Source organism: Amblyomma maculatum, chromosome 4 (genome assembly GCF_055883805.1).
Source record: "Amblyomma maculatum isolate TAMU_Amacu chromosome 4, ASM5588380v1, whole genome shotgun sequence".
Taxonomy (NCBI): Eukaryota; Metazoa; Arthropoda; class Arachnida; order Ixodida; family Ixodidae; genus Amblyomma; species Amblyomma maculatum.
Window position 1 is genome coordinate 27,525,146 of NC_139347.1, and position 13,882 is coordinate 27,539,027.

At 43.8% G+C, this 13,882-nt stretch overlaps 1 protein-coding gene across 1 annotated transcript in view; it reads right to left on the minus strand.

Moving 5' to 3' along the window:
* LOC146190541 (cell adhesion molecule Dscam2-like) overlaps positions 1 to 13,882 on the minus strand; it is a 177,203-nt gene that overhangs the window by 47,773 nt on the left and 115,548 nt on the right. The window contains exon 5 of the mRNA XM_084600190.1: positions 92 to 259. Coding sequence (XP_084456316.1) covers positions 92 to 259 — 168 coding nt within the window. The remainder of the gene's footprint in view (positions 1 to 91; positions 260 to 13,882) is intronic.

The window sequence follows — 13,882 nt, forward strand, 5'->3', positions numbered from 1 at the left end:
AAACCTGCTGTGTGTCGGTGATGCTAGAGGTAACATTGTTTACATAAGATTAATTTCACGAACGTGATGTTCCCATTTTCACGCAACGTACCTTGCGAATGGCTGTCACTGGTGATGAGGTACTTGTCGTCTCTCAACCACGAGAGGACGCTCGTGTAGTCCTTGGCCGCAGAAGGCTGAATCTGGCATGTGAGCACAGCCGTGCTCCCTCTGGTGGCGAAGCCGTCGTGAACGTTCACTTCGTACTCTTGCTGGATCACTGCGCAGACACGAGACACGCGAGAATGAACATCGTGTAGGCCTGCCGAAACCTTTGTGCGCATGGAATCATGTGATTCGACTTGATTTAAAAAGATAGGATACGCTTCACTACAGCATCTATCATATGCTTCATGTGGCTTCACGACCTATTGGTTGGTTGGTTTATGGAGTTTAACGCCCCAAAGCGACTTAGGTTATGAAGACACCATAGCGGAGGTGTCCAGAAATTTTGACCACCTGGAGTTATAATACGCACTGACGTCGCAGAGCTCACGGCCGCCTTGCTTTTCGCCTCCATGGAGGAGCAGACGCCGCTGCCAGGAATCGATTCCGCATTCTTGGGCATTCACCACATATATGGTCGTAAATACCGCATCATAGCAAATAGCATCATTTCCAAACCTCTATAGGCGGAACAAGCACTTGAGTTTTTCTACGTAAACGCTTATCCTCAATGTCTTATATAACAGTGTCAAAAAGGAACTGCAGAACCAGTAGCGACTAACATAGATTTGCTTAATTTCTTTGCAATTTCATCGAATGGGTACAACCAAACATGACTTAAGCTGTCATGCCAGAGCTGCAGGTCTGTACCGAAGCAAGAAGCTGTGTTTTACAAGATAAAATATGAAAAAGGAAAGCACTGTTGTTTAAGTCGTAAAATAAGATTTCCCTACCCGTGTTTTACTACAACGGCAAGAAAAATCTTTCAGATACATCACAGAATATAAGTACTAGAAATAAAGCTCCTTCAATGACATGGGAAAAATATTTCCTTTGTACATAATCTAAGGAAAAGGAGTTATTGCTCACCGACGAACAAACAGGCTTCAATCGACACTCGAAGACACTGTTCGAAGAGGCACGCTCAAAATCGCAACGTTCGCATCACTTTCTATGCTGTTCGGATTCCCTAAAAGCTACATGAAAGAAACTTTGGGCCGTTGGCAGCAAAGCTCGAAAACCTGTTCTAAATAGCTGCATGAAGTGATTTTGAAAAAAGCAGCATTTACAAGTAAAAGTTTAAAGACGCTCAAACAACCAGAAAGAAAAGTAATGCACAGACGGAACAGCAGTTTTGATATTTCCTGACGAGCGGGCCGAGTTTGCCTTTATTATGCTCGTACATACATTCACTTCTTTTGTTTCATAGCGGCGCGCTCGAATAGTAGCAAGAAGGAGTGCGCGATATATTACAACAAAGTGCCAACCGGCATGCATGCTCTAGTTTTCCATTCGGCATTTCTCTGAGAACAAAGTATTCGCCGCTTTCTTTTTTTTTTTTTTGCAGTTTCTGACATTCTCCTTCGCTACCTCTCGGCTTTCTTCGGACTTGTGCCCTGGGCTTCGTATAATATTCCATTTATATTCCGCGGCAAAAACGTAAACGCTCGCTCGCGACATTATAACCCGCTACTGGTACCCGGGTCCTTTGGAAATTCCTCTGTTGCCCTCATCCCAACTTTCTGACGCATTCTGTGCGAAAGACTTAGCACTTCGTTATATATGATACTCCTTAAGCGACGCAAGTCGTCCACAGTTCATGTGCATATCTCGCCTTTAGAATATGGCAAGAATCACGATGTAACAAACTCGTTTTCCATGCTGTGATCGAGTGTCGTAAGCTGCTCAAGATTAGAAGTCGTCTTTCTTCTCAAATTCTCCTTCAGCAAAACTGGCGACAAAAATTGTCTCAAAAGGACCGCATGCTGTATAACATTTGCACGCGCCGTGGTTTATACCGTCGTGTTACGGGAACATATCGCGGTGCAGAGCGGAAATGTGACATGAACCAGAAAATGTTTATTTTGTCAAGGGTATGCGGAATTCAAAGAAAGGCATTTTTAGCTTTGCCACCATTATCAATCTAAAATGCTGCTGCAAAACTATTTGCTCCTGTAAAATAAGTTTACATAGCTTAGTATTGCCCACAGGCCTTTTCAATAAAGGTAGCCGTGCGTTCTGCAGCGTCATTGCACGTTAAAGATTAGATGAATCCATGGTATTGAAAACATATTTCGATGAACTTCACTAATAGTTCGCTCTCTTCTATTCGTAGCTCTCTTTTTTTTTTTATCTTTTCCCCAACAGTATAGTTGAGGCTTCGCTTGAAGCATAAGATAGCTCCTGGTCTCTATTCCTTAAAACTTGTTTTAACAATTTAGCCTCTTCCCAAACATTTCAATGAGTACTGATTGAAACTTCGTGGAGTTAGTATGTCTAACGCCCCCTTTCTGCTTGCTCGCAAATATGGCTTCAAAATAGCGTAAGGTAGGTGAAAGGGGTCTATACCATTAAGTGAGGAAGTCAATCTCAGAACCTAAGCCCATTTTCCCAGCTCATTACTTTTTAACAGCCCCGCCAGGGTGGCGCAGTGGTTAGGGCACTCGACTATTGTTCCCAAGGATGCGAGAGCGAATTATGGCCTCGGCGACAGCTTTTTATTGCAGGCGAACAGCATAGCACCCGTGTACTGTGCGATGTCAGTGCACGTTAAAGGACCCCAGGTGGTCGAAATGTCCGTAGTCATCCCCTATGGCGTCTCTCATAGCCTAAGTTGCTTTGGGACGTTAAACCCCACAAAAAAAAAAAAAAAAAAAAAAAAAACTTTTTAACATCGGGAAAGTACAATTTGGATACCTGCTTGCGCCTAGATTTCTCAATAATTCCTACAGAAATGTCATCCGTGTGTGCGATAGGAATAACGTACGCTCGACGTCGGTTTTGACGTGCACATTTAGGTCAGTGCTTTCAGTGTATTATATCAGCGTATTTAGATAATGTACATCACAGAGTAACATTTTGACTTTTCCAAGCCCATTGTCTTTTCTTCTAATCGCCCAGCTGGACACGTAGTCCGATGCAGCCGTCATATCAACCCTTGTAGGCTGTCCTCTCCCGCGAACATATTAGTCAAGTGTTCTTCACTTAGAACGTTATTCTCCCAGTTCTTGGTGTCGCGTTTCTTGGTGCACGATGTGCATTAACGGGGAAAAGGCTGCATAGCAAAGACTACAGGACGAAGGTGAGCTTGTTGCACAACTCTTCGGGCAAGTGGGAATGAGCATAATATATGCCGCATTTAGAAATAATAATTTGAGGACCACCACTGGCTATGAGAGCAGATGCAGTCATGTCCGCCACATTATGAAGGTGTAAGTATGTGCTTAATGAGCCACATGGCTTTTAGCGGCATTAAAACGTAAGCTCCCCCCATCTTAGAATTTCTTGCTCTGCACCTCTATTTTATCTGTGTATCTGTTCACATATGCGAGGACCTGAGGTGGAAAGCCAAGTGAACATATCTAATTCAGACAGCACTGCTATACGTGTGTTTCAGTTGTGACCTACGATACCCATAAGTTTTAAGATAACTTGTGAATATGATGACCAGTCATTCATATAGAAGCGTGAACAATGATCTAGATGAATACTTGGGAGCTGCATAAAAACAAGAACATCGAAAAAACAGGACCACTGGCAAAGAAAAAAGGACCCTACTGCTCCGAAGACCTCCGGCGCTGCATGGTTATACACAAAAAACAATACACACACAAGATAATTAAACCAGGACGCTAACACAGATGACCGCATCATCTGTGTTAACGTCCTGGTTTAATTCTCTTGTGTGTGTATTGTTTTTTGTGTATAACCATATAGCGCCGGAGGTCTTCGGAGTCGTATAGCCAACTGGCCCGCTCGCAAGTACTACTGACCCTACTGCAAATCGAAAATGCCCCATCTATGTTTCATAGACTTGGGTAACGCCGGCATGTCCAAGATTAGCGAGCAATCTTTGTATTGTTCTTCCTTGAAGCGACAACAAAAGCAAATACATTAAACTTTCTCTTTGTGCAGAGTCTACGGCCATTCTGATCCGCTCTCCTTCCCACTACTACCTCACACAGTAGGGTTTTTAATGATCAGCAAGTAAGAAAAAGTGACAGAAATGTCTTCTTCTGAACGAACTTCTAGAGCCACGCCACAAGCAATTGGGTAACCAACCGAAATAAGGGAGAAGCCACTATCGGTGCAAGCCGCCCTCGGTATTGTGTCTCTGTGGGCTGGTGACGCTTATCTCTACTGAAGAATTTGGATCCCACTCAAAAAACATCCACCCTTCACAAGGCCTACATTTACGTTCTTGAAGATGGCCCTAATTTCAACCACCTGCCGCATCTTGCGACCCACGCTGTGTACCACCCTCTACACATCCTTTCTGTTAGTTTTTTTCCTTCTGCTTAGGAATACGATTCATCTCAGGTGATCTTAGCGAAGCTGAAAAAAATGCACAAAAAGGAATAATGAGTGCTCATTGAGTTTTTTTGTTTGGCCTCACGCATAGCCAGTAGAAGAAATAGTCGTGGCACCTTTTAAGCATTCAAAAATTTGTGTTCGCTTCTGATGTCTTATATGATCCTTTAGAAACATTGCGAACAGTTTCCTGCAAAAAATAAAAAAAGCATAAAAAATGGAAGCACTTATTTGGAAGCCTGAAGAAAACAAAACATTACCATCGTATTTCTAGCCTTACGACCACAGCCCACTGCAAAAAATAAATAAAAAGCCAAGCGTCAACAAGGCGTAGCTTGCATGCACGTACAATGATAGGCGTTTTTGTTACATGAGTAGGTAACACAATGGTAAATTGACTCCTGTTGCTAAAAAAAGAAACAGGTTTGTTAGTCGGTTCTATGCTGAAATACAGGACTCGTGTTCAAAATCTTAATGTAGGAAGCCACTTGAAGAGGATTATCGCGCAGTGCGCCTTTTTGAATAACACGTGTCAATAAAGGAGTGCCATGGAATGTTTCAATAGTAAGGTGAAGTTTTTGGCAGCTTTCATGTCACTTAAAATATTTTGAATCGTCGCCAATTCTTCAAATCATGAAGACATAATGACTGTGAGATCATTTGTTGTTTTAATTTCAAAGGTGGCGTTGGCGGAAAAGCCCTTAAGAAGCATCAGCCATGACGTGAAAAAAAAAAAAAACTAAAACAAAATGAACACGTACGTAGTCTCCTTGTAATTTTAACAGCCGAGACGCTTTTAAATTTATGCAACGTTATGCAGCGATTAGGCTGCAGTCCGGATTACCTTATCGATCGCGCTGCAGTTTCCGGCTCAGGCTCTGCTTGTAAAGTTTTACTTTTTTTTTGGTGAGCCACAAAAGCGACAGGGAAAGGAAATAAAAAGCAGAAAGAATAATATGGTATAGAAAAATATGATGCGATGAGATGATGATTTCAGCACTTGATGCGATAGCCATTACTCGTTCCAGGAGGCAAAGCCGGGAGACGAGAGCTGAGCCTCAGCGGAACACGAAATACTTGCTAGAGGGCGCACGTCTTCGTTAAGGTCCTCACCGCGCTAAACCAAATTCATGAAGCATGGCGGAAAAGAAAATATGGTTGTGTTAATATTCATAACTTCCGGTCGTAGAACTGTGCCCCTTCGGCACTTTTACGCTCAAACGGAGTAATCCAGCAGAAATCGGGCAAAGCGCATAAACTAAGCACTGAATAAGCTCATTAAAATATTCAAACGCAAGCAGGGGAGATACCGAGCACGTCTTACAGGCACTGACCTGATTTTGCGCTATTTTGATGACAGTGATGCCTTGCGAGAGGCAGCGCGCTCAGGCCCTATGCTATTAGTGAAGAGTTGGAAGAGAATACGGGAGAATAAATTCAATAAATGGGATGAGATATCGTTAATAAACAAGATTATTACCATGATAAATACAGTCGTGCCTCGTTAATATAGACACTTTGGTTTCCGACCAAAACTGTCCATAAAGCGAGTCATCCATAATAACGAGTCATGAATAAAAACAAAAAGGATTTTATTGAGAAAAGAGAATCTTAATTAACGAATGCTTTTGTACATAACGTTGTGCACTGGACTCAAAATTCCACAGAACGCCGGCAATTTTGAGTGCATTATCATTGTAATTGTTTTAGCAGTAAAATTTTAGTGCAGTCTGAAGCGACTCGCTTACCATGACACCCGTGATGTTGGGCTTTGTGTTGGTCGAACTTTCGAGCACGAACTCCTCACTGGCCGATGAACCGGCGTCTGATTCTCTACTCACCGCTACTTCCAAAATGGCCTCTTCACTGAGCAAAGTAGCCGCTAAGTACCTGCTTGAGATTCTCCTGAGGCGAGAAAACAGCTGAGCTGCCGATACTAGTCCCTCGCAGCTGGGATTGACTGAGATGGCTTTTGCCGCTTGTATTCACAGATTTCTTCGCGTCTACGTTCAGCTCTGTTCTTTTGCGTTTAACTCCCGCCTTGCCAAAAGCCAGACTCAAGTTGGGGGCTAAAGGCTCCTGATGCTGTGCACGTTTTTAACCTTCCTGCCTTTCCGTTCTGATTCTTTCTTTTTTTGCCTTTTACTGTTTCTGTAAGGAAGCAAGGGACTCAAGTTGGCAAGCTGTTATGCAGAGGGCTATCGAACATCCCATCTTCTTGGCGCCGTTTTTATGTGTTCCCATAAAACAAACACTGCAAGCTGAAGTACAGTTTAGAACGATGGCTAGCTGACTGCGACGGGCTCAGACCTTGTCAAGGCCGCATCGTTGACTCAAAGCGAAGCCGACATACGGACCGCCTAGTGTGCAAAGTTGTCAGTTCGGCAGCGCAACGGGGACGAAAACCAGGAGCATGAGAGGGAAGCGCGTACAGGACGGGACGCCCGGTCCCGGTTGCGTGTTCGTACGTCGCCTTTCTTCTGTCGCTCTACTTTGTGAGTGTGTCTTAACTCTCACCGAAAACCGTTAACGGCTTCATGGAACACACATTGCGCTTTGGGAAAGAAAACTTCAGTTCCCACCGCCAATGTAGGCGCTTGTCTTTCTTCCTGTCATTTCTTTCTTACGCTTTTATCGGCGCCTCTGTTCACGTTCAGCAGAATTTATTGCAACCACATGTTGCTGTTTTCCCGACTGCGGCGGCACTTCCGCTGCACCCAGAAATCTCCTGGTTCCTCCCTGTCGGGATATTTCTTACGCTGACCCTCGGTTTTCTGTGTACGTTCCGCTCCGCTTTTGCGCTCCCCCTCCCCCCTCCCCCCTCCCCCCCGCTCACCCCTCCCTTAGTACGGCGACACGCAGGCTTTGGTTCTTTTCAACCCCACAAGACTCGTTCCCGCCGTATCGGCTGTCGCGTAGGTTCGCGGGCGGCGCGCCCTTTTTTAACTTGCGTTCGGACTACTCTACTTTTTTTCAAGCACTGTACATATTAACGAGGCAAAAATACATGGGCCCAAGTGGGGCGCGTGCATTCTTCCCCTGTCCATGGTCCGGACAGCGAGTTTCCATATTAACGATGCATAAATACATTGAAAAGGTTTAGTCCCCAGAAAAACTGTCCATAATTCGGGTCGTCCATATTAACGGGGGTCATATTAACGGGGCACGACTGTATTCATTACCAAGCGCAACACTCAAGGAGTGATATCGACAGCTCTGGGCAGCATTTTTATAAATCTAAGTGGGATATATAACTAAAGTAATCTCCTTTTTTCGCTGATATATTTATGAATCTTCAATGCGAAATATATACTTTCATTTTCGGGGTATTGCCGCAGTTGAGGCACATCGCAAGTTCCGAAAGTCTAAGAGCTTGTGCGTGAAAATAAGGGGCGTTGAAGCACATTGCAGCACAAGTACCGCTCGAATTCTTAAAAGTCGATTACATTTGCTGTTCTAGAAGGCCACAGAACAGATAAACAAATATAATAATACATTCCTGAACAAGAGACGCGTTAGTCATTGCTGGCAGACAACTAGGCATGTCGCCTACTATATGGAGTGGTGCGCAGGTGTGCCCAATGGAAAGCTGAAAACAGTAGTTCCCCGTGTTACCGCTGAATGACGGCTACAACAGCGCGTTCTCCGCTTATAACGGTTTGGTTTGGTTTGTGGGGTTTAACGTCCCAAAGCAACTCAGGCTATGAGAGACGCCGTAGTGGAGGACTCCGGAAATTTCGACCACCTGGGGTTCTTTAACGTGCACTGACATCGCACAGCACACGGGCACCTTGCTTTTCGCCTCCATCGAAAAGCGGCCGCCGAGGCCGGGATTCGATCTCGCGTCCTTGGGAACAGTAGTCGAGTGCCGTAACCATTGCGCCGGCGTGCTCCGGTGTTGTTCTCCGCCTGGTTCCCGAAGGTTGGTCATCTGCGCCACTCGTTTCAATTCCGGCTTACATTGCACCAGCCTCAGCTTTAACTGAGGCTGGCTATTATTGCGTTGGCTATTATATTAGACAAAGACTAATGTAATGTTGAGATTTTGTAAATTAAACAATAAATGCATTGAAATCAGTTACGCTATTTTCCTCCGTTTACGTTTAGTCTCACACAGCGCAGTTCTCAACAAGCTTAGTGTAGTATGGGAACTAAACACGGGCAATAATCTCTAAAGGGAGCTTAACACCTCCAAAGACGGAACTCTAAAGTTTCTATTTTCTGTGTTAGGTATTTGGAATCGTTTAGAAAATGCAAACTCGCGCCCAGCGTTACGCATAGAAACCACCTCCAGAAGTAGTTAATTGAACATGATTATGCATTTGGCGTAGAAGGCAGTGTTCTTCGGCGCTAAAAATTGATTTCTATGCTAGAGTTTGTGTAGTAAAAATGATATCGCCTATTGGTGCTTTTCAGATATGCTTCGCGATATGCTTCTTCACTCTTTTTTATTGTGAGAAAGTATAGCATGATCACGTTATAGCGTAAAGTTCAATTTTCAATCCTAACTAACCAAAGCGGTTATTAAGGCTTGCAGTTAAGGCAATAAAATGGCACTCTATATAAGCTGTCGAACTATTAATCACTTTATTCTATAGAATAAAGTGCAATCGTTGATCACAACTTGGTTATTAAGTGTAGTAACTAAGACAAAATTAGTTGAAAGCTGCAGAGGTATCGAGGTATCCTTAGATATATAAGGTGATGCCACAGCAAAAAGTTTTGTTTTTATTTACACATAACTATTTAACTGTAAATAAATACGAAATGTACCTATAGTCAAACATAGTACACCAGAATATATCACTTGTCGCTAAAGGGGCTAAGGCCTAGTTTAACGTGCAATCTCTTGCCAAAGGCCATTGCAGTGGACGGAATCAGTTTTCTACTTCTGGTTTGTCTAGCACTAAGCTCCAAAAACGAAACATCGCTGATGTGCACGCCTGCATGTACAGGCACCATTTCCTATTTCATAGAGTGGCCAAAAGTGTTTTCGTGTGCATCAATTTCTTTGCGCATTCGCTTCACTGGCAGTTCTGCAGTTAAACATAAATCCAGAGGCGCGGCCAGAGCTGTTATCACGTTCGAGTGCTGTTGTCATGGTCGCTGGTTCTGTTCGTGCTATGGGGGTCGTGTTTTGATGCAGTCGAAATGCGAAAACGCGGACATGCTACGACGCCATCAGACGTTTTGCGACGTCGAATAGTCTAATTTACCCCGGATAATTCCTTTGTGGCGTCTAGCATACCATGTGTGTTGTTTCGCAATGTTAAGGCTTGTACTCTATAATTTAGATTTAAAGTATTTATTCACCTCTTGACAATATATCAGTTTTAATACTGGAGCTCCCCTTTTCACCACATAAATTTCTAAATGATCATTCTGCTGCAATGCCTACAATTAGGTACGCAAATCAATCATCTTCAAAGTGGCACAGGATAGGTTGGAGGAAGGGGAACGAAACCAAGCTCTTGTCGATGTTGGCGCCGCCAAGTCATGAAGACATAGGACGCGGGGTGGCCAGGCCAGTCGGCATACCTCCTAAGTCAAAACGTACTGCACATACGCTAATGCAGAATTCCATCGTAAATAACTGGTACTGTTGGCACATCCATGGTGCAAGAAGCGCCTACTTTAAACTAACAAATAAAACTAGGTAGTGCATAGCTTTTAACATGCTGTCATTTCATACTACCAGGACAAAATCTGAGATAACGTGCATGTATATTAACAAATATGTACAAAGCATAGTGAATCTGCGGTCGATGACCTTAGTATAGTATCCTTTTGTCAGAGAGAGTGCACCCGGTACTGCATAAAGTAAACCTGTGAGTCATAACGTTAACAAAAAAAAAAAAAAAAACGAAACGGATAGAGGCAATTCAGATGTTTTTCCTCAGTGCTCTCATGGGCACTGTGGTTTTTTGTGACACCCACTTTCTCCCAGTTTCTAAAGCTTATCTAGAACCCGGGCCTCATTTTGCTCATCTTGGCATGCCTGAAATAATACACTGCGGCAGCCAACTAAAGCAACAAAGAAGAGGCAAAGAGAGAGGAGAGAGATGGAGTGGGTGTCATACTGTCATGAATATTTCATGCTTGCTTTGCATGCCTCTTGTCGAATATCTGATTTCCTCGAAAGAGCACGAACGCTTGCTCCCGGGGACATTGCGCGCGGATAAAAAAAAATGAAGAGAAACGAGAGAAACACGGTTGCAAATTAGGAAGAATGGGAAAACCACTGTCAGGGGCAGAGACGGAGGCTCCACCTGGCAACTTGGCCTCCAGATACCGCTAATAGAGTGTGGCACGCATCACTTCTTGTTTGCGCTCAGGCTTTCTAGACGTAGAAAGGTGGTATCACACCTTTATGCTCTTTCTGCACTGGCCATCAAAATGTGTAGGTAGAGCAGGTCTCTTTACTAAAACATAAATGATGTTTTCATTGAATATCTGAAAATTAAGCGCACAGCCTTTCTATGTGCCGTGTGGTCTGGCGAAAGTAGGCGCTTATCTTTGGGGTTTCATATATTCAAACAAAGTATGCATAAATCAAACACACTGGAAAGTATAAAAAACACTCTTTCTTTTGCTTTGTTACCGCCTTATTGCCTGTTGATTTTTTTCTTCCGTCGTTGAAAATGATCGACATGGTAGACGGCGTTACTAGGTAAGTATTGTACAGTTCCTGGGTACAAGCGCGCTTTCCGAAGTCTCAAAGAATTACACATATTTGCTGAGTTAGAGTGTGCAAGCCAACAGCTTTTGCTTTAAAGAGGTTTCAACCTCATAAAACCGTTCATAAAAACCAAAAGTTTCCCTTGTCGCTTCCTGGAACTTGTATACGATTATCCGGATTAAAATTATTGCTCCGGAGACGGTGAATGCTAAGAAATAACATCGTGCTTATCAGCAAGGGAAGTGTCGCTATAAGTTACACACGGAGGTGTATGTGTAGCAAAGCGTCAGCTCTGTTTTGAATGTTCGTAGGGGTTTTTTGCCTAAGATTTGTGCCGGATTAACACCTTTTTGGGGTTAGCTGGTGCATACTTGAATAAGGGAAAACACTGAGTCGAACTATGCAGACCACGCAAAAAGAAGATGATTACCGGATTAATACCGGATGCTGTGCAAAAGCCGCACTTATGAACACCGGATCCAGGTTTAATGATATACTTATCTCCCTGGACAGCAGGCTGCTATGCTTGGCTTGTCACCTTTCCTGGTACATGCATAGAGTCTTTTAAGTCAGGAGACTGTTTTCGTGGAAAATGTCACCTGCCATGTTATGGGAAAACTTCCTGCACTCCAGAGCACCCATCAATTCAAAGACATTAAGAAATCGTATTTAATCTGAGTTTGCTCATTTTAATCACGATACACTAAACTTGCGACAATTATTTGACACCGTATTGGTGCGGTGGCTACTGAAATATGAGTTACACTTCCCCTTCTTTAGTATTGATGTGGGTTGCACTACAGCTGTTCATCGTCTCATCTTCATACTAAACCTCATCAAAATTCTTTCAAAGCACTAGCTGCACTAATGAGGGATGATAGTTTTCACCTCATTTGGTGCCCGGATTACCTATCACGCAACGTGCCGCATGCTCCGTTTATTATCCCGCGTGGTTAGTGAGTGCTTCATCCCTTGGTCGCTCACTAACTTGGCAGAGACGATTGGTCGCCGAAGCTGCACACGTATGATGGCCTTTTCAAGCGCTGCTGCAAGCGTGACTAGTTGCGTGAAAACACGAAGTTGCGTGTCCGAGAAGGCCAGTGCGGAAGCGGGAGCGGCGAGTGGATGCTGACACGCGAGCGCGCGATGTCGATAATATGAGGCGGCTCAGCATTAATATCAGTAAGTACGTGCATAGGTAACGGAAGCCCCCGCACTTAAGAGGCACGCTAGCCAAGACAGTGAAGCTAGGGCACATGATTGCCAACCTGCCTGGCTTTGTATGTTTGGTATGCAATAGACTAGCAACGCTCCCGTGAGGTTCAGTGGCAGCAGTATGCTCACAGACTCATTTGTTTCGACATCACAATGAGGTCAACTTACGAACCAGCCAACCATCGCAAACATTGGCGACATCATTGGTGCCCAGGAGATATTTTTGTTTTTTTGCTCCTTCTTATTCAACATGTGCTATTGGTCAAATGACTTCCAAACTGGTGAGAAACAATTGAAAAGCTACGTTCATAGCCGCTAGCCCTTGGCTATACTTGTGGACGTGACCGTTGGACAGACACTGCAATGCGTGTTGCTGAAATGACATCGTAATGACTAAACATCGCATGTATCTAAAAGGATTGCTTTTGGTGCGCCATTGGCGCTTTTTTTTTTCGATAGTACAATTGAAATCCAAAATAATCAACTGGTGACAACCTGCTTGCAATTTGTTTTCTTTTCAGTAGGTTGATTTACAAAGAGAACATAGAGATCTTAAAATGCAGAAAGTGAAGGACAAGGGATTCTCTGGAACTCAAAAGGAAAATGAACATGATTTGAAAGTTAGCCACAGTGTGCTAATCAACATTGCGAGAACACTCTTTATTACTGGAAGCATCCTTCGATTATCATAACACTCTTTAACGGATATTCACAAACTGTGTATAGTCAACAGCACATAGAGAAGTCCGGATAAAAGTGAGAAAATAGCCTAAAGAAATTACAAGTGATCAGGCTATCAAATTCGCTCACACTCACTTTGTCTAAAAAGAAACTCCTAGTAATAGAACTCTACATTCTTTTTCAAGGCTGCATCTAAGTGACGACTAGGGAAAACATTTTTCCACTATTTGTCCACCTCTGTTTTCATTATTTTTTCAGAACAAGTGCGAGCAGGTTTGCTGGGAGGCACAAAAATACCGCGCGACAGTAGATATGTCCTTCTCTGCCACCGTAATCTCCTCAGTTTAGGCACGTGACAGCGGAGTGTCGACAGCACAGTCAGTGCCTTGGCCTACCTCGTTTTCTAACAACAACCTTAAAAGGCGCAAAGTCCCGTTTTCTAAGGATGCCTGTATCAATTTGCGACGCTCGCGGACACCGCGTTGCCACATGTGAACGTCGTGATGTGTTTACAGAAATCTCCGAGACACGGTCATTGCACAGCCAACACCCAGGCTTTAAAAGTATATTGTCACTTCGGCTTTGAGGAACTTCGCTTCCTTGGTCACGTGGTCAGCGCAAAAGGTGTTCGCCCGGACCCTGTAAAGACAGCTGCCGTTTCTGGTTTTCCGCACCCTACTGACAAGAAAGCGGTTCGACGGTTCTTAGGTTTGTGCTCCTATTACAGACGCTTTGTACGATACTTTTCGCACATCGCAGAACCGTTAACCACACTGACTCCTTTTTAGTGAC